This window comes from Periplaneta americana, chromosome 3 (assembly GCF_040183065.1).
Source record: "Periplaneta americana isolate PAMFEO1 chromosome 3, P.americana_PAMFEO1_priV1, whole genome shotgun sequence".
Classification (NCBI taxonomy): Eukaryota; Metazoa; Arthropoda; class Insecta; order Blattodea; family Blattidae; genus Periplaneta; species Periplaneta americana.
In genome coordinates, this window is record NC_091119.1 from 156,551,141 (window position 1) to 156,572,891 (window position 21,751).

The 21,751-nt window shown below is 32.8% G+C and overlaps 1 protein-coding gene across 4 annotated transcripts in view; it reads left to right on the forward strand.

The window, feature by feature from the left end:
* The window catches only part of LOC138696747 (zinc finger and SCAN domain-containing protein 2-like), a 34,173-nt gene that overhangs the window by 3,356 nt on the left and 9,066 nt on the right, over window positions 1–21,751 (forward strand). The window contains exons 1-12 of one of the 4 annotated variants that reach the window (XM_069822101.1): window positions 49–230; window positions 1,833–1,961; window positions 5,630–5,768; window positions 8,087–8,315; window positions 10,505–10,644; window positions 12,773–12,944; window positions 13,038–13,144; window positions 15,644–15,753; window positions 15,843–15,950; window positions 18,700–18,887; window positions 21,198–21,358; window positions 21,598–21,737. In XM_069822101.1, coding sequence (XP_069678202.1) covers window positions 96–230; window positions 1,833–1,961; window positions 5,630–5,768; window positions 8,087–8,315; window positions 10,505–10,644; window positions 12,773–12,944; window positions 13,038–13,144; window positions 15,644–15,753; window positions 15,843–15,950; window positions 18,700–18,887; window positions 21,198–21,358; window positions 21,598–21,737 — 1,758 coding nt within the window. In that variant the 5' untranslated portion in view covers window positions 49–95. Of the gene's footprint in view, window positions 1–48; window positions 231–362; window positions 844–1,832; window positions 1,962–5,629; window positions 5,769–8,086; window positions 8,316–10,504; window positions 10,645–12,772; window positions 12,945–13,037; window positions 13,145–15,643; window positions 15,754–15,842; window positions 15,951–18,699; window positions 18,888–21,197; window positions 21,359–21,597; window positions 21,738–21,751 lie in introns of those variants that run through there. The other 3 variants (XM_069822102.1, XM_069822103.1, XM_069822104.1) reach the window with 3 other exon arrangements.

The window sequence follows — 21,751 nt, forward strand, 5'->3', positions numbered from 1 at the left end:
TTCAACATGGAGACCATGCTGGAATCTTACTTTAGTTTCTATTGGTTACTTCTGAGACTATCATTGCAGTATTCTCGTCTACTTTTGCCGCCATTATGGAAGTACTTCTTTATGATTCAACTTATTGCCGATTATGTGCAGAAGAAAATCCTAGTGGAGTTTTATTATATTCAGTTGAAGATTCAGATGCTGATTTAAGCGCATTAGTGAATCGCTACCTTCCTTTTAAGGTAAATATACCGTTTAATATTTGTATAAGAAGGCAACTTGACTTCCTACTCTCTATCAAAATGGTGGGTGCACTGATTGTAGTTGCACGATCTGCGTATTCCATCACTACATGACTCAGTTATGTGTCCCAAATTTAGAGTAGTCAAGTAATAATTTGTATGATAATTGTTATGACTGTATTAACGCAAATATTAACCATAATATTGCTTTGCGTGTTACAAATATAGCATAAAGTGTTAAAATATATTTTGAAGATTGTTCTTCATAATGGAGCTCATGAGCTCATATTATATATAAATTAATACAGATTTTCTGTATTATTTTATAACCTAAAATTTTGCTCTTAGATTGGCATAGTATTTTCATTGTTATTTTCAGCTTCTGGATTTTCAAATGAATTTCTTATGAAATTATTATTATGGTTCCTTTTACGCTACTTCTAAGTATAAAATATCTGTTTCAATAGGCTGTACTTTCTTTCCGGTTCTTTAATGTTTGTGTTTCGAAATTTGAGGTTAAGAACAAGTTATTTTGAAGTCTTGTTTCCTGTAGCAAACGGTTTTATAAATTTATCTCTTTGAACAAACAATTCTACATCAAGAATAGGCCTAGGTAACATATTAATTTAACTATGACTTTATAAATGTTGTGTAATCTCATAAAATCGTGAACTGATTTGAAATTGACACTTCTGCTTGCCATAGTATAACGGGAATCCGTGTAACAGTTACCGGTATATATTACTCGACTTGAAAATTATTAATTAGGTTAATGATGTGCGTCGCTCCGTCGTATTTTATGTTTTGATGAAACTTAAATGAAGTTATTTCAGTCTTCAAAGAGGAATAAAAGTGATGTATGATGGTGTGCCATGAGTGGTGCAAGAATCGAAGCACTAATTGTTTATAAGACAACAGTACTGATGTCCACACATGAATATGATTTTGTCCCCATTTTTAGAGAATTAATTGACAGGGAGCATGATTTTTTACAGGACTCTGCTACAGTTTATACAGCCAATGTTGTGATGACAAATTAAGAGAATTCAACCATGGCAGAGTTCTTAGCAGGGATATGTGGCATTCTCAGTCCCACGACTTAAATCCCTTGCAACTTTTATATCTGGGGTGAATTAAAGATGTAGGAGAGACTAGGGATGTTTGAGCCATCCCAATTATTTAAAAACCCCGCAGTTTGTCGACTACCATCTTCTAGTAACATGTTTGCTCTGAAGGCTAAAGATAATATTTATGCTCGAAAAGGAAGTGAAATGATAATAAACAGCTGACCTAGCATTTCTTGTTTGTTTTGATTCTGAAAACTCTAGTTTTGTTGTTCCAGTTAAATTGTGAAATTAATCATATTGAAAATACTTATTTTATTTGCTTCTGTAGTGTTTAAGATTTAAATTGATATATTTACAATTTAGTTTCTTTCGCAAAGAACTTTATAAATATTTTAATTAGTAACAAGACCAAGTAGGGAAATTTGACCCACATGTGGTAGGGAATACTAGGATCAGCAAGTAGAAGTTTTAGAATAAACATGTATTACAATATAATATAATGACCCTATTTAAATGTATTGTGCATATGTTACAGATTCAGGACGATGGCAAGCTTCCACGAACTATATGCCCGGGTTGCAACATACAGTTGCAGGCAACAGTACAGTTTTTTGATCTGTTGGTTGAGGGACAAAAGAAAATTCGAGATATGTGGAAAAGTCAGGTAACTTATGATAATGTATTAGTCTTACAGTAATAAAATGCAATACTGAAGCATTATTTCTTAAAAAGATTTATACTATTATAAAGAGAATTACAGATCGGATTCTGTAGACCAAAGGAATAAATTACTTATCTTCACTGCGCCACCAAAATCTGCTATATGCATTTAAACAGATTTTTCAGGAGAAAGAAAAAGGCATTATCACTTTTAATTCCTTGATATTCAAAGCTACTTTCGATATAATTTCAATCATAACATGAAAAATTATAAAATTATATTGAAAGGAGCTTCGAAAATTGAGAGAATTAAAAATGAAAATGTTTATTTCTTTCTGAAATTTCTGTTTAAATGCACATAGCTGATTTTGGAGATGCAGCGACAATATGCATTAAGAAAAATTGAGCCACAGGACTTTACCATGTCTTTTAATTACTCCATTTTTTATCTCACGTGGGTCCAGACAAATTAGTAAACCTGGAGACTAATAAGCTGAGAGGGGAGTTAAGTTACCTACCACCTCTGCTTTACAAGCAAAACTAGTTACATCATTGTCATGTATTTGTAGTTGCATCAGTGGCAGAATTTATGTTTTTAATCATTCACAATTTCTGTCCATATTTCATGGAAGAAAATGGTAACTACAAAATAAATGGTTTTTATGATTTTTTTTAACCAAGAGGACTTTATCCCATTTTAACGAAAACTAAACAAAAGAAATAGCTAAGTTATTCTCTGGTAATTTCCTAGAAGACGGGCAAAATCCAACATGGCTGACGAAAACTACAAAAAACGTTCTGCCAACTATGAAGTCCAAATGTCACCAAACAATGCAAAATCAAAGATGAAAAATCAAATATATATTCATATTTTTAAAGAAGAACAAGCCCTCCAAAAAAATGAAAATATATTTAATTTTTGCCTTTGATTTTTTTTGGCGTTTCGTGGCATTCGAACTTCATAGTTGGTAGTACTTTTCTGGCAGTTTTCGTCCGCACTTTACCCCCAAAAATCACTAAAACACAAAACAAAACATAATAATTTATCATCTTATCAAATAAAATTCAATTCTCATCGACGTCTTCAACGACAACCTCTTCACTTCCAGAATAAATGACACAGGCTTTAAGGCAATCTAAACTTAAACCATGCAGGCAACACAGAACTAAACCAGTCGTACAGTCAACTTTGCATAAATAAACCACGTGTTTACACTAAATGAAATTCTCTTCGAACACTTATTACACCTTAAGTTCTACAGAAAATTCAGTAAATAATTCCTTTAAACGACAGAAAAACAGTTTTCTTCTCAACATTCAACACAATCCTTCTTCACCAGCGAAAGAACTAAACCAAAATCGACACAAAATTTAATAGATAAATTTCAGAACACTGTTTCCTTCCTTTCCCTCGACAAATGCAGACAAATCTACAATGTAACACCACTCACGTCAAACAACCAAGAACAACAGGACGTCATTATCCATTCAAAATTAATGAAAATTCTAGAATAAATGACAACTATAACCAATCAAATCGAAAGAAAATCACAAAAATCATAAAATGAGAAACTTTCAATAGCTTTAGCCATCAGACACAACATAACACCACTCACGCCAAACAACCAAGAACAACTGATAACGTCATTATCCATTCAAAATTAACGAAAAGTCTAGAACAAATGACAACTATAACCAATAAAATTAAAAGAAAATCACGGTGACACCTAATACAAAAAACCTAGAACTAACATGTAAAAGTCACTAAAAGATCACTAACATTTAACTCTGAAATAAAGAAGTTGGTAATACTTACTATATTCAACCAAGTGCCCGTCTTCTATGAAATTACCTATTCTCTTAACCCATTTATGCCCATAACTTTTTCTTGTTAAATATTTTCATAATTTTCGCACCGCCACGTGAAACTGAAATGGAAGTTAATTATTGTGCTGCAAGACTCCTTTGATTCTTCTAGTACACACAACAATGAAATAAAAGTTAATTTTGTAATTCATTCCTTTGCATTTTTGCAGAAAAATAGTTAATGCAGACTATTGCGAAAACGCAACACTAGGCAGATATGGGTAAACTACAGTTGGCAACTCGAATGCTCTGAAACTGAAAATATTTACTTGTTTAGCCCTATTTAAGTGCAATATTATTTAGTGTTACTGAAGCTCATTTGAGGGTTGACGGAATTTTCTGTTTGTTAACAATTGAAGAGTCCACTGCAAGAATAATGGATGTCACTTTCTTGTCGAAAATGAACCAAGACTGTCAGTGCATAGCTTAAGACATATAGAATGTACATAGAGAGTTATATGGCATTAACACTGATAGTCATTGTCCAGTAATGATTGGAAAATCACAGTTAAGCTTTGAGCGCTAAGCATTTCAAACTTTCAATTGCTTCTCCTGCAAAATGTATTCCAAATGACATCCATCATTCTTGCAGTGGACTCTTCAATTTGTAGCCTGTTTGGTTCATAAGATATCAGCGAAAGTCTGAGAAGTCAAACTATATAAAAATCTGTCAGGCTTGAATATTACAAGATCCAACAATTCTTTATGGATATTAAAATTAGAATTAAATCCCATATTAAATATGATTGTGTATTGTTGCTAACATCAGTGCGTGTGCTTACATTCGAGAGGCTCATGTCAGTAGATTTACTGGCATGTAAAAGAACTCCTGTGGGACAAAATTCTGGCAAATCCGGCGACGCTGATATAACCTCTGCAGTTGTGAGCGTCGTTAAATAAAAAACATAAAACAAAAACATCAATGCTTTTATAGAATGCAAATGAAAACCACAAAGAACATTTTTATTTTAATTTGTAATTGAATTTCAATATCAAATCCCATTTTTTCTATTCTGCTGAAAAAAATATGTTAAATGAATGTAGTTTCTCGGAGGATATTTCGTCAGCTGCTACAGTGAGAAAAGTTAAAAAAAACTCACCCCTCAATAAGGGCTTCATATTTGCTATTTTTGTGAAATTCGGTAACTAACTCTTCTAGCTTAATTATTCGCATATTTCCTAAAAAAATTATGTTAATTATTATTGTAAAATATTCATATGAGCAGCCTAAAATGCCCTCTTACATTTAAATTTGTTACAGGCTTTGTTGTAGATTTGTAGGCCTGTGTGACATACCTGGTGCTATCGTGTCCTTCCTGAACACAAAAATTATTCTAGTTCTTATACCTTGCAGAAATTGTAGTGTGATCAACTTTTTATGATGAGCAAGTTTTATACAATCCGTTACTGAACAGTAGTTACCTTACTGTCTACCTATCAGATCAAAAACATTACTATATTAGCCAGGGAACGTAGAGTGGAAAGTTAAGGGATAGTCAGGATGACTCATTTGGAATATTAATTTGCCCAGGGCTGACGTAATTAAAGTATGGCATGGTCACGTTATTTGCTGAACTTTCGTCAAGCTGATGAATTGTAAAAAAATAAATTGGCTTGTTCTGAATTATTCTTAATAATCATTTGGAAAGCACATCAAACTGCATTGTGTAACTTTCTCCATTCTCCTGTAACTTCATCCCTCTTAGTCCCAGATATTTTCCTAAGAACCACGCAGTTGACACAGCATTCTTAAACAACCAATTATGGAAACAGTGGTAAAATCATTGTAATAAAATTCTTGTACAGCTAGAACAGCAGAGAAAGGCTGAAAGAGAACGCCAGAAAGCTGAAAAAAGTGGTGTTGAATCTCTTTTGATTGCTCCTGCACAAGATGTTCATGCTTCAGAGGGAGAAGGTGATGGAGAAAACAGGATTGTCATTCAGAGTATGTATTTGAAAGTTTATTATTTGTTAAGAAATAAAAGATCATGGTGGTGTTATATTTGAATAAATCTATATAGCTTTCTTTTTATTTGTTTCCATGTCCCATTGAAATAATAGTGTATTCGTTATTGATGTTTTGTGTGTTCGATTTTTCTAATGTGTAAGGTACAGGACATCACATTTGTACATTTTAAAAAGAAAAACAAGAGAAAGTGTAGGCCTTCGTGTAATTTATGTATAGAGTATTGTATTTTCATTATTGTGCTGTTAATTTCGTAATTTTTGTAGTACAGTAACTGGAACGAGGATGTGTCATTCATGACTCTTATATTATACAGCATTTACAGTAAGTTTAAAACATGCTCAACATTTTATCTCATTCATTAGCCAAGATCGTGTATGTACTATATTACTGAACAATTTACATAGCTGCTACTTCTTTCTTCACTTATAGGTTTTTATATTTTGCTGGCATATTATTGCTGTACTACTATATAAACATCAGAAAAAAATTCCTTTTCAGTTCCTGTCCACAAATACTGTATTGTAAATATTGTACGTACTGTATTTCTGTTACGTTTTTTGAAGTTTTAAATCTATTCTGTTCATTAACCATGTAAGTATGCAGTCTAAAATTTACAGATATGAAATTTTTATAAAATAATAAAAAAACCCTGTTTGTGCGATTATTGGCTATAATGACCGTAAACTGGTGGTCCCTTCAGAGTCATTATAATCGGTTTCGACTGTATTAACATATATTGCCCATTGTTAATACACAAGAAATGACATGACTTTAATTACTTTTAACCATTGATCACATCTTTAAATATCTTTAATATTCTTTAGAGTTGTTAATAATTCCATTCTGAAATGTAATATAGTTTAACTTCATTTATATGTTTCACACTTAAACCTATACTTTTGTTCTGAAGTCCCAGCAAAATTTCTATACTTTCCATGTAAATATATTTCCATTATACGTTTTTCACACTTATATGATCATATTTTAAACCCTGAGAATATGATCATATTTTAAACCCTGAGAGTTACAAAACTTCATTTACATATTCTAATTAAAATTTTGCTCGAAATTAGGTTTGTCATGAAAATGTAAGAATGCGAATATAATATGCACTTGTGCTAAAAACCGCTCAAGGTTAAAATTATACTATCAAGACAGATTATAAAGGCACTCACACTTATCCTGATTTGCAGTATCAGAACTGGAACTTCGGTTAATAGGTCTGGGTTGGTGTCAGAACAATGATTTGACAATGATCAACGTCATGCTACTCTTTCGACAATAATTATCCTAAATTCTTTTGGTTTAATTAGAGACGCACATTTGTTGAGAGTTGTATTCGTAAAATCTCACAATAAAAGTAAAAATGTTATTAAGACATTCTAGTAGTTAAAAATATTATTCTTATTAGTGATTGTTGTCAACAAATGGACACGAAATTATGAATGAAAAGTATGCAAAAGACGAGAAAACACGAATTTGAAATGGTCGTTTCTGTCTGTTGTTTCCCACCATATCTTGCGACATAAACAGAGCGTTAATTTTAATTTGTTTGAATCTGAGTATTTGAGTGCGAATATAACACACACCCCAGTTTTCAAGATGACATTTTGTAAAAAAAAAAAAAAAAATGCATATTATAATCATGTAAATATGGTACAATATGTGTTCATTGTTAAGATATGACTGGCTTTGAAATTACTGGAAATTCGAAGCTGCCCATTCTTGTCTCCCACGTGCTAGCTTCAGTAAATCTGTAATGCACCAATGGGGGATTGGTTCAGGGAGAGGAGAGCAGTAAGTGCAGAGGGAAGAAATGGTACATTTTAAAGAATGAGAATCCAAGTCCAAAGCTGTGACCGCACTTAATATAACTGTAGTAACACCCCTCCAAACTGAAAATATTTTGAAGCGGACTCAACCTGATATGATGAGAAGGTTGCTGAGTATTTCTTGAATTCCAATGTGGGGAAAAAAAAGAAAAAGTGTGTTTGTAACCGACTTTAAAATTTTTTTTTTTAAATCATATGTTATTAATTATTAATGCTAATTCAGATGTAATTAAATGCCATTTCAGTTTTACATTTTTTTCACTTATACATTTTTTCCTTTAGATCCCCATAGAAACGCATAAAAGAAGTTTTACTGTATATAGCACACAGCGTGAGAAGATTTGTTGTACCAGTATTTGTTAAATATTTCAGATTTTTTCAGGATAGTTGTACAGTAAAACTAAAAATCTACAATTGTAACTTTGCTGACTTCAGTTAGTATGAAACAGTTTCATTTAACAGTTTTGTCTGATGGAACACTGTTTTCTGCCGACCATGAGATGGCTCTTAAGATGGAGGGTTTAGAGAGACCACGTCGTAAACGAGGACGTCCTCCAAAAAAACATATAGAACCTTCTGAAGAGAAGGAATTGGAGAAAGAGCCAGAGTCACCAGAAGCATCCCAAGACCCAGAAGAAATGGAAGAAGATGCAGATGGCAGGAGACGAAGGAAAAGAAAGGTTCCACAAAGGTATGTCATTGTTCTAATTTGATATCGTTATTTGAGAATCATTATTTTTAAATTTGCTTATATTGATGCAGCTACTACTGAATGGCAGATGAAGTTAAGGTCGCATTTTGAATTTGAAACCCTAGACCCTAGATACACACTGTTTTTTGCAGATGGTGTATTTTTAGTTCTAGGAGATAAGTTACAAATGATGATATTCAAACACAGTGAGTTGGTGACTAATAATTAGTTACTTCACCCTAAGAATAGTATATTATGATACAAGGTTGGGAAATGCTTTTTACAAAATCAGGGAAAAGTTTGTAATGCACTTCACAAACGTGTACTGTACAACTTTTTTTGCACGATCATATTTTTAAAATTGCAAATAGCCTACAATATATTTTGCATTGCAAATTTAGAGCAATATTATTCCAAAGCTTTGGTAAAACTATACTGTAATGGTAACTAAGTAACAATAAGTGCACTGTAATGGGTCTATTTCAGTACAGTTTTATGTTATGAAGAATGATTTCCCTAGCAACAAGTTTTCTGTGTAGAAATTCTGACTTTCAAGGCTTAACAACAATAACTGTAAATACAACAAAAAATACGATCGTGCAAAAAATAATTTTATGGTCTTCTGAGGAAAGTATTTCATGAAGTCGAAGATAATACTAAATATTATGCAACAGAATCAAAGTTTTAATTATTTAGGATATGAAGTATCTTGTAACTGGAATGGAGGTGTAAATCAGAAAATAAATAGGGATACATTAAAGAGAACTTTAGAAATAAAACCAGGAAAGATATCAACAGTGTTGCTGACATTTTATAAAGTTATAGCTATATCTATGCAGGTATGATCTAATTAAACCATAAATGAACAGACAAAAGGAGGATAGAAGCAACTGAAATATGATCTGAGATCTACAACTGGATATACCCTCAAAGATCAGATTTTGAGTGATAGTATAGAACTATCAAAAACCACCATGCTTCAGATCATTCATGAACATCTTCACATGAATAAAGTCGGTGCAAGGTTTGGTTCCCTGTGTGCAGAAAGAACAGCAAGTGATCTGTTATGAGGCATTTTTGGAGCTGTTTCGTAGCAACCAGAGAAAAGCATTGGAATCCATTGTGTCAGGGTACGAAACTATGGTCTTTTACTATGATCCTCTGTCGAAAAGTGAGTTGAGTACTATTAATTAATTATAAAGTAACAGTTTCCTAAAGAAACGAATGCATAATAGTGAGGTTAGGTCTACTTTGACTTTGACGAATAACGGGAAATATTTAACATGAAACAGAATGTACAACAGTGGACGGGATCACTTACTGAAAATCACTGGCACAAACTGCGGCCATTCAAGCCTCACTTCAGTCATGTGCCATTGTTTACTGTAGGATTATTCTTTCAACGAAAAGATTATAGCTAGTCATGTTGTTTAAGCAGACAACTCCTCCAGGACTGGATTAACAATACACTAAACTGTCTCCTATTCCATCAAGAAGTAGAGATGAATATGAATCACATAGAAATCTGTGATGTTCTTTAATCAATCAATCAATCTTCTTAATGTATCCAGCTGTTTGCTGACAACATAAAGTCCACTGTAGTCTATTCAGTTGTTGTTTTTAAGACATACCATGATCTAATGCTGCATCAAAATATTGGGAAGCAAGAAAAAGAATAACTTTATTGCTAAATCGAGAGCATTAGATGCATTAATATTAACGCAATATTATCACCATCATAAATTTGAAAATTATCATTAACAATTAAGTTGTTGGTGCCCATACTTTCAGATTTAATGTAGCATATTTAAGATCATGTCAAGTGAAGGAAAATCTGAATAAATACTCATTATTTTTGTTGATTGAATTGATAACATAATGGATTGTTGAATGTATAAATTCGCAATCATAATATTTATAATCTAGTAGCATTTCTTACTATAGAAATATCTTTGAGGGACATCATGCATATATTAAATTAGCATAACCACTTTACATTTAGCCTTCTTTTCTCTTTTATTACTTACATAAGACCCTATGTTCTTTTGTAAGCTAACAACAAATATTTGCACTGGATTCTAATCAAAATTCTATTATAATAAGATTGTTTATTGCTGTGCTAAATTAAGGAAAATTTTAACCATTAATATAAATTTATGTTTTTCTTTGTTGCAAATACGTTTCATTAGGTTTAAGGAAGCTGTGCAGGGGAAAGAATTGGAAAGAATATTTCGTGAAGAAGGAGTGATAGATGAAGATGAACCTGAAGATGAAGATGATGATGAAATAGAAGAAAAAGTTAATCTAGGAGATCATGATGGGACTGATGGTACGAAAAGACTTCTAATTATAGTTCCAGTGAAATAATATGCTGAAAATATTGAATTACAAGAGGATAGGCTTCATTGCCTAGTGTCTGGCATTAGGAACCAACAACAGTAGTTTTAAATAATTTTTTATATGCTTGTTACACATGGTCTGTGTTATAATTATATATATTTGGCATTGTGATATTCCAGTCATTTGGGGAAATGTAGGAGACATTTTTAAAGTAAGTGCTGAGTGTTATTATTAAGTAATTAATTATTAAATCAATTAAATTGTCTGATGTGAACGAAAACTACTTAACTAAAAGTCACTTTACTATGGAGTCATTATTTCTATTCATAAACCTGGCTCCAATTACGACAATCACGTGCACATTATTGTTTTCAACTTCTCATCACTCTGAAATCATTTTCTTTCCAATGTTTTCATTATGGGCCCAATAAGGTGGAATTCACTTGAAGTGATGTCGGGATATAGAGAGGCTGCTAAGAAATTGTTGTACCAAAGTTTTCGTGGGGCTTGCAGTCTGAGCCTGCTGAAAAGAAATCTTACAGTATTAAAAAAAAATGTCATGAATAATCTGGTAGGTACTGACAGTGGACACATTCATAGAATGAGCCAGCTACGAATTGTCACATGTCCATCTTCTCTGCTCTAGATATTAATGCATACTTTGTTGTATGTTGTCATTATTCTACAATGAAGTTCGTTCCAGCACAGCTTCGAAAAGCTATACACATTTAATCCAGGCCATAAATCTTCAATAATTGTCAATTTTCACATCTACATAATTTCTTGTTCACAAAAATCGAATGACTGCATGCCCTTTGCTGTTGAACTTTCCAAATGTATTGTTGCCTTTTCAATCTGCTAAGTGTGGCTTCCCAGTATCTTCTTTGGACAAACATATTGACTGTTACACCCCTTAGAGTTGCAGAAATATTAGAATTCTTAGTTTGTAACATGCAACATATATCTGAAACTTAAATTCTGAATGTTCTATTTCAAATTCAGAAAGTTTTATGTTATTTATAACTTCGTTCATGTTTCAGATATATATTTGCTTAGAAAAGAACTTAGCAGGAAATTAAATTTATGCCTAAAATTTTTCCATTCAATTTCTGAGTGCAAAAGGTCTTAATTGAAGACCTGTTAATTGCTTATGTAATAGGAAAGGTGCTTCCTTTTTCAAACATCTTTTGATGCAGCAAGAATTTAAAATACCAAATGCAGATTGTTAAAGGAAACCCAAAAATTAAGGTATGTCGAAAATTATGAAAATAACGCTTTATAAATGTGGACTATATGAAGTGAAAAATTAAGAGCATAATAAAACGAGGAAAATATAAAATCACAAAGAAAAAAAAAAAAACTGGTATTTCTCACTTTCTTCGTCATATCCATTTTAAGATTTAAGTTTATAGTGGATAAATAATAATAATAATATTAATATTATTATTATTATTATTATTATTATTATTATTATTATATTATTATTACTATTCAAACAAGACATTAATTGGGAGAATGTAGAATCTAAGTTTCGCTTTATATTAATAGCTCGTTTAATTGTATTTAATTTTGTCCAGCTCTTTGACTGTGGAAAACGAGTAGTAGAAATTCTACAATATTTAATTTTTTTTCTCCCCAATATTTTGTTCAATTTCTTGTCATATTAATATGTCATTTTTAAATTCGTGAATACATTTTGTCTTATGAGGATTTGCATTCTAGAGTAATTATATTTTATATTGGCTGAATAACCAAGGGTAGACAAATCCTGGATGTCAGGTTTTGCCATGGCACCTAAACTTTTTTGTGCCTCCTAAGTTTTTTTCTATTGAATTACATTTTTCTTTTAAGATTTCACTTTCTTTTATGTTGCTATAACTAATACATAATGTTAACAAAAGTAGTCATAGGAAGAAGTTTCTTGTGTATTATGTGTTTTATTAATTAATTGTATTGTTTAACACATTTTAGTAAATCTGTCTTTATCTTAGTTCGTATGGTTCTTTCATTGCTTGTGTGGCTCCTGAGAAAAAGAGTCTGGCACCTGAAAATTTTGGGGTTTTGTCTATCCTTATGAATAGCAAACATTAACATTAACCAGAATTGTATTGTTATAGCAGAAATTATTGGACATTTGGAAACACAAGAAGGACAGGACCTTGGAGAACTTGTAATAGTTAATCGAGGCCGAGGTAGAGGCAGACCTCGAGGAAAGCGAAGAAAGATTCGTTTCCAGTGTGAAATATGTGGTCGGGGATTTCAGCATAAAGGAAGATATATTGTGCATAAGTATGTATCTTTGTTGTTTTAAATTAATTTTGAATTACTGTTACTACCTTGTGTATAGAAATAAGTTGCTATTTTACGTATTTGCCTTTATAGGAGTTATCACAAAGGTGTTAAATTTGAATGCAATACATGCAACAAGCGATTTTCTAGTAAAGAGAATTTTGATCTTCATCAGAAGACTACAGGACATACTGGAGAAGGTGAGTTAGGAAATAACCATATATATTGTTATATACTGTAATTATTTCTATCTTTATCCAATTTGTTGAAACTATTTTTGTGCAGTATTAAAGACAACTCAAATTACTTGTTCTCCTCCTCTCCCTACTCTGTAGTTATCCATAAGGCCTCTTAAGTACATTATATACTTTACAAAAGCCTTGTATTTTCTGAGAATGTTACTAAATCAGATGTGTTGACAGTATTTTCCTTCCAAGATAAATCATACATGAAATTGGGATATGCATTTGGAAATAAATTAAATTACAGTAATATATTGATTCTCTGAATGTTTCTTCAAAGTTTATCGTGCGCCGAAGTGCTCCATATCCATCTTGTCTTTCTCTTGAGTAACATACTTTTTGGTGAAGAGAAGAAGTCAAACCTATGAAGGTGTCCACCCAAATGCTTGTGGTCCATAACTATAGTACTGCCAACCTGGTCTCCGGCTTGACTTGAGAGAAGTGAGAAGGAGAGAGACCAGCTTGTCAGACTGACATTTTGAAGTTGTTAACAGGACCTTGGAATTGTACTGTGAATGAAACTATTCTGGGGAACGAGATTTTCTCATGAAATTTCGGCCAGTGTATGGGACCGGTGCCTATCCAGCATCATGATGCACTTGGGACCTACCATAGGTAGCAAAAATCCGGTTTCGCAATCCAGCTATAACGGCTGGGGGATCATCGTGCTACCCACACGATACCTCCATTCTGGTCCACCTCTGTTTCTGTATGTGAATGTGAGGTCAGCAGCCGGCTGGTCGGTCTTGGTTCTTCATGGGCTGTAGAGCCACAGATTGCAATGCTGGGAGAGATGTGCACACCAGGTGAAAGTTATCTGCTAGAACACCACCAGTCCTCCTTTATGTGAAACATGTGGCAGATGTGGTGTCAGTTCTTTGTGTTAGTACAGGCAAAGTTGGTTTGTTGTTTGTACTTGAACAATCAAAGGACCAGATAAGCCTCTACTGGGAGGCAAGAAGGAAGATGCCATTAAATGAAGATCCAGCCATTGGAAACTAACAAACCATTTACAGTGTCCATAAGTCTTATTATCGTTAAAGTAATATAGCTAGAATTGAAGAAGAAAAAATCGGCTAAGCCATAAATTTATGTACAGGTTGTGTGAATATTTTGAGGAGCGAGACAAGGAGGACGTCTTCTTTCTATTACGAAAGTGGTAGATAGAGATTGTGATACTGTGAAAGTGGAAAGCAACAGTTAAAAGTGTGACAAAAGAAAATTTTCTAGTTAATCTTAATACACCATCTGAAATGCTATGTACTTCTGGAAAGCAAAGATCATGACCAAGTAAATTAGAGTCTGCTTCATTTGATACATTTTCATTATAACATTAATGCCATTCCCATGATCTGTGTTAATATACCCTTATACTGTATATACTCATACACATTAACAAAGGATGTAATCTACGTATGTCTGAAATGATTTATATGTCTGCTCGCATTAGTTTTTATTCCACAACACAGAATTGGCCAGAGAGTGTGTACCATATCGGCAACACGGTCTCTCTTGGTCCTGAGAAATGTCAGGCCTGAGACCAGATGGTTGTACTATAGTCTGAAGTTTGCAACAGCTGCTATACTTGATGGTTCAGAAATGCATTTAGGGTTGTGAATAATGTCCTCCCATCCAGAATTTTCATTTTTTTCATTTTGCTGGAGTATTTGAAAATAATAATTACCATAGTTTGTCATTATTATGCATTTAATTCATACGGAAGGAATTGCATAGCTTTGTTTGATTTTGGTACACTGGATTTTGTTAATGCAATTGTGTATTAGCCACGTGGTCATTAAATATCTAGCTAATGCAGTATGTCTTCAACAATGCAGCTGTCTCTGGATTTTATGTTAGTTTTTTTCATGCTCTTCCCTTGTTCTCGTTTTTTCATGCGGTTCCCTTGTTTTCCCATTTACTTTCCTTCTACCCATCCCAGCTAACTAATTTCGCAAAATGTCTCCTCCAATCACAGTTCACTAATCTCACAACATGGCTTTCCAAGCAACATAGCACCGCTTGTCCTACAAAATGCTTCATAAGACGTGAATTTCCTTTCCCTATGCCTTTCATTAGACTTTTCTGTTCAAGTGCAATGCAAGTTCAGGTTTTTATTTAATTTAAGGATATTTTCAAGACCTACATGCAAAAAATATGCAGAATTTACAGCATAAGTAGAGGTAAATAATAAACACGCTTTTTTCTTTAGAAAAATATTGTATTTCCATGTAATGAATTTTCACTATAACATAGTAATTTCAGAGGTTCCTAGGATTTCATTATAATGATATTTTACAATGTTTCTATACAACATAGTAATAAAATTGTGGATTATCAGAACCTTATATTTAGGTATACATCAAATTTTAATATACATCAATTATATGTTACATTGTTAAAAATTTGTACCATTTCCTTCTTCTTCTTCTTCTTTTTACATTGCTGTAATTTATTCAGGTATCATCGAGGGATTGGAAGATGGAGAGAATGCTGAAGACGTGGGGTCTGGTAATCGTTATCCTTGTGATCAGTGTGAGAAAACTTTCCAGACCAAACAAAGTTATGAGGTAAACTAATATTAAATTTCTTGTGTTAAGTGCTTCTGTTCATAATTACAAAGGAACTTATTGAAAATTTTGTATTTGTGTAATTCTAGGTTCATTTGAAGGCAATCCATGAAGGGCAACGACCATTTGCTTGTGAAATCTGTGGTAGAAATTTTGCATACCACAACAGTCTCAAAGGTCATATGTTGTCACACGAGGTAATTTTGTCTTATTAGGTACAGTGTTTTCCAAGGAAAGAAGTGAAAAGATTAATTAAATCTTATGCAAGGTTTGTGATGGAATCCCACTTTTCGACATGGGACATTTCCATGTTAGAGAAATAATTTTATTAACTTTTCTGATTCTTCATTTACAAAGATTGTACTTGTAGCATTCCTTTTGGTGTAGATAATTTCATTCATTTAGTGTTCTGCCCAAGGGCAAGTTTTTCACTGCAAACCCAGCTTTCTCCAGTCTTTCCTGTTTTCTACCTTCTTCTTTCTTTCCTCATATGAACCATATATCTTAATGTTGTCGTCTATCATCTGATATCTTCTTCTACCCCAAACTTTTCTCCCGTTCACCATTCCTTCCAGTGCATCCTTGAGTAGGCAGTTTCTTCTCAGCCAGTGACCCAACCAGTTCCTTTTCCTCTTCCTGAGCAGTTTCAGCATCATTCTTTCTTCACCCATTCCCATTCTTCTCCATATCCACATTTCAAATGCTTCTATTCGCTTCTCTTCACTTCGTCGTAATGTCCATGTTTCTGCCCCATACAATGCCGGACTTCACTAGTCTCTTCTTTAGTTCTTTTTTTAGAGGTCTGCAGAAGATGTTCCTTTTTCTATTAAAAGCTTCCTTGGCCATTATCCTTCTTTTCACTTCCTGGCTACAATTCATGTTACTGCTTATAGTACAGCCCAATTATTTGAAGCTGTCACTTGTTCTACTGCCTCATTTAGAATTCGCAAGTTTATCTTCTTTATTTTTCTTGCTATGACTATGCTCTTCGTCTTATTTGCATTTATCTTCATCCCATACTGCTCACAGCTGTCATGTAGCTCCAGTAGCATATCATTTAGTATCATTTCCTCTTCTGCTAATAATGTCATATCATCAGCAAATCTTATGCACTTTATTCTTCTTCCTCCTACTATCACTCTTTCCATGTTCTGAAAACAGTTCTTTACTAAATTCTCCAAGTAGATGTTGAACAGGGTAGTGATAAAGGACATCCTTGACGTACTCCTCTCCCAATTTCACTTCCTTCTGACATTTCTTCTCCTATCCTGACTTTGACTCATTTCATATAAAGATTACTGAACAATCTTCCCTCTTTTCAATCCACACCATTTTTCTTTAGGATCCCCATCAGTTTATTCCCATCCACTCTGTCAAACTTCTTTTCTAGGTCCACAAATACTACATACACTTCTTTATTTCTCTCTTGGGTATCTTTCGCCGATTGTCCATAGCAGTCCAATTGCATCTCTTGTACGTTTTCCCTTCCTGAAGCCAAACTGCTCTTCTTCCAACTGTTCTTCCAGCTTAGAATATAAACGTCGATTCAGTTAATGACTTAAATAAAACTCTGAATGATGTTATAATCACTTTCTTATTTTGGAACTTCATTGAAATACATTTTTTGGTGGTGTTATTTAATTTTGTAACTTCTTTAAGTTTTCATAGTAGAATGACTTCTAGTTCTTTGGCCAGATCTTTAAAACATTTTGACTTATGTTTGTCACACATATCTAATTTGTCTTCAATTGAGGAATACATTATTCATTTTATTTGGGATAATTGTTTCATAATATATTTATATTAAATAGTTACGTGTTCGTAAGATCTTATTGGAAATTGATATTGAAAGTTAATTGAAAATATGCGTTTTATGCCTGTTAGTAGCTTACTTGTCTGAGGATTAAATATATCATCTTTATACATCGTGATTACATAATTTTAACACTTTGTATCACTCAAGAAGTGTGTAATACTAACAACTTTCTAGTGTTAAAAAAACTAAGTGGTAAATTATCTAGTTGACTAGTTTCGACTTCTTGTTAGTCATCCCCCTGGTCACATAATACGTATTGCCCAAGATAATATGTGATTAGAGGGATGACTAACAAGAAGTCAAAACTAGTCGACTAGGTAATTTACCACTTACAAGCAAACACACTCATGGGGGCAGAAATAAAGTTAAATTTTTTCTTTCACCATGTTAATAATGTCAAAACAAGTGCTTATACAAATTTTGGCCACTCCACCGCAGTTACGAGGCCGTCCAGAAAGTGATTTTCCCAGGCCATTTACAGAAAAAAAGCACATTTTCATGGAAAGATTTATTGGAACAGAGACAGCAATTGTTGCGCTATTTTTCAACGTATTCCCCGCCAGAATTAAGACTTTGTTATACCATGGGATCAACAGAAAGGTGCACAACACGACACAAGGATATAAATATTGATGCCATGATATGACAAATGTCTCAATTCCAGTAAGGAATATGATGAAAAATAGTGCAACAACTACTGTATCTGTTTCAATAAATCTTTCCATGAAATTGTGCTTTTTTCTGTAAATGACCCCAGACGACCTCGTAATTGCGGTGAAATGGCCAAAATTTGTTTAAGTACTTGTTTTGACATGATTAACTCAGTGGAAGAAAAAATAAATAATTTTTTTTATCTGCCCTCATGTGAATGTTTGCTTGTTAGTTTTCTTAAACACTAGAAAGTAGTTAGTATAACAAAATTCTTAAGTGGTATCATTTTTGTTGTCTTCAAACCATTATGATATTGGTAGGTATTTAAATAAATATTAATTATTATCATATTATGATGAAGATTCTGCATTAGTGTTCTTATTCTTTATTTAGTGTTAGAAACTCGTTAGAATTTATAAATACACACACACACACACACACACATACATATACATATACAAACCTCTTATTTCTTACAGGAACAAAAGACTGACAAAGGTTATCCATGTGACATATGTGGAAAAATGTTGAATCATCCTAGTTCTGTAGTTTATCATAAAGAAGCAGAGCATAATAATGGGAGACGTTTTGTTTGCAACAAATGTGGAAAAGGTTTTAAACATAAACAGCTTCTCCAGAGGCATCAGTTGGTTCATTCTGATGATCGGTGAGTATTCTTGCAACTTTGTAGTGCAACATATATCACACTGAAAAATCCTTTTCTCAGTTTATCTTCAGAAGTAAAAATTGAAAGAAATATTTTTTGTCTTAAAGTACAGGTTTTCTTTTAAAGTCTGTATTTCAAACTATTCATGTTATTTTTGTATACAATAATGATATTAAAAATTGAAATTATTGTTGGTAATATATTGTAAAATTCAACAAATAGTAGCATATTAATAAGCTAGAGATTGTAGTGTATTTATTTACATTCCATGGTATTCATACATCGCTTCACAGCTAGAATATGGAACATGTAAAAATAAATCTTAATAGTAATATATGACCTTAATTATAGTCACAGTCTAGTTGAAATATATACAGAAGAGTTTTACAATATAGTCTGCTAGTACAACACAAAGTTTTAGTATCAATAATTAATACAAGACAGGAATATTCATCATATGTTACAGAATAGAAGGCATGAGAAATGAGATACTTCTTTAATTTGACCCTAAATAATTTTTGTTTCGATTTTTTATATCCATAGGGAGGCTATTAAAAATTTTACTGCCATATAACACACTCCTTTTTGATAGCATGATAGACTTGCTTATGGAATATGAAAGCCATTTTTTGATGCATATTTATGCTATGAATTGTTGAATTAGTTACAAAGTTTTCACGATTACATACGAGGAAAAGAAACACACACATGTGTGGTATTCATGGAAAAAGAGGGATTTATCATAAAAGAACAGAATTAGTTCATACATACTTATATTCATTTTTTTTTTTTTTGTTCAATTATTTTGCTGATAAAATGAGCTAATCGAACTGTGTAATCCATTTAACAAATTTGTAGCAAGTAAATCTTTCTTCTTTCTCTCTTCCTCAGTGATTAATTAAAAAGGAGAGCTTAAGTCAGTTTAACAAGTACATAATTGAATATACTGGTGGAAGAAGTTTAAAGTTATATGTGACATGTGATTTTTAATTAGACTTAATTGTGCTGTGCCTCATTCCAGCAAAGTAGCTAGAAACTTCTTATAAATGACTTATTTCCTTATACATGGATAGATTGTGGAGCAAATGTAGTTTGAGCTATTCTCACCGACTTCAGTTTACTGAATTATTATATATGGGGACTTCTGAAAGTCATTGTCTACAGAACATTTATCAATAACATTGAAATATTTCAATATAATCTACAAGATTTTTCGGAAATTCAGAACTTACCGAGATGTTTCAAAAGGGTAAGAACATCAGTGGCACAGGCTTGCATATGAATATGCAGAGTGATCATTTTAGGACCTTACTTACTTACTTACAAATGGCTTTTAAGGAACCCGAAGGTTCATTGCCGCCCTCACATAAGCCCGCCAGCGGTCCCTATCCTGTGCAAGATTAATCCAGTCTCTATCATCATACCTGTGAAGAAAAAAATCATTGACCACAGCCTGACTTCAGTCAATCCTTCCTAACATTGAACATAAAGAATAGACGTACAGTGATAGTATACTGATTTGATCACTGCTCTTTACCAATAAATTATGAATATAATTAATTTTCCATGTGTTGGCTCTGTGGCAAAGAAAAAGGAATTTCTCACACTTCCTGCTACAGTGCCCTGAACTTGATCAGACTAAGGCCTGATCCACAATAAATCAGTAACGGAAATGACGAGAATTGAAAACTTGTTAAAATACATATATTTAAATATGAGTATTCACAATTAACAAGAAGCTTGCCGGAGCCCGGAACATGAATGTTGGCGAAATTTATTTAACTTTGCCATTCTCATTTCTAATCACAACCTAATAGATTCACTCTTTTGTCATCAAAAGTTATTTGGTCATCGTATATTTTGTAGCAAGGAGACTGTGACATAATTTCTTCTTCATACATTGCTTGTAACTAACCCAGAAATTCAATAGAATCACTTTAAATATATGCTATGTGTATAATATATGATCAGACTACCACTTGAATTGAATTCTTAAATATTCTGCGTCATAAATTTTTAAGTTAGTTAACCTGTGTTTATGTTGGCTGGCTTGTACTCATGAGATCAATTATACATAAATAACATAAAAATGCGTAATGTCGACTTCACATATGAATATACATAGTCATTTCTGTTCTCAGTTTATTGTGAATCGAAAATCTTCATGTTCGCATCCTCTGCTTCCTGTTCTCATTCCCAGTTTATTGTGGAACTGCTGTTTACTTTTTGGGGTCAAAATTTAGGTTGCCCTGCCTAAGGAGAAGAAGTTATACGACACACATATATAAACTTCTCTTATTATTATTCCAGTCCATTTGTGTGTAAAGCTTGTGGTGCGAGTTTCAAGACTAAAGCTAACTTGCTGAATCATCAGCCAACACATACTGGTGAAAAGAAATACTTCTGTGAATTATGTGGACAGCAATTTGCACACAAGACAAGTCTCACTCTACACTATAGATGGCATACTGGTGAGAATCCTCTCTTTATTACGTAGTAATCTTCTTCTAGAGATAATATAAAATATTGTATGATTAGTGATAAAATATTGAATCTTTGCAAATTGGTGTTTTTCATATGACAAATGATATTTCTGTCAATGTTCTCTGCCAATTTGAATGTTTCACGTTCTTTCTTTAAAATGGTATCTGAAGGAATGGGGACTTAATGTGGCATTAATTTTGTTGATATGTACTTCTCTTGCCTATAGGTCAAAAGCCATATCAGTGTCATGTTTGTAATAAAAACTTTTCACAAAATGGTAATCTTCAAGAACATCTACGGATACACACTGGCGAGAAACCATTTTGCTGTGATTATTGTGGCAGGAAATTTACAACTTCTTCACAGGTAGGAACCATAAT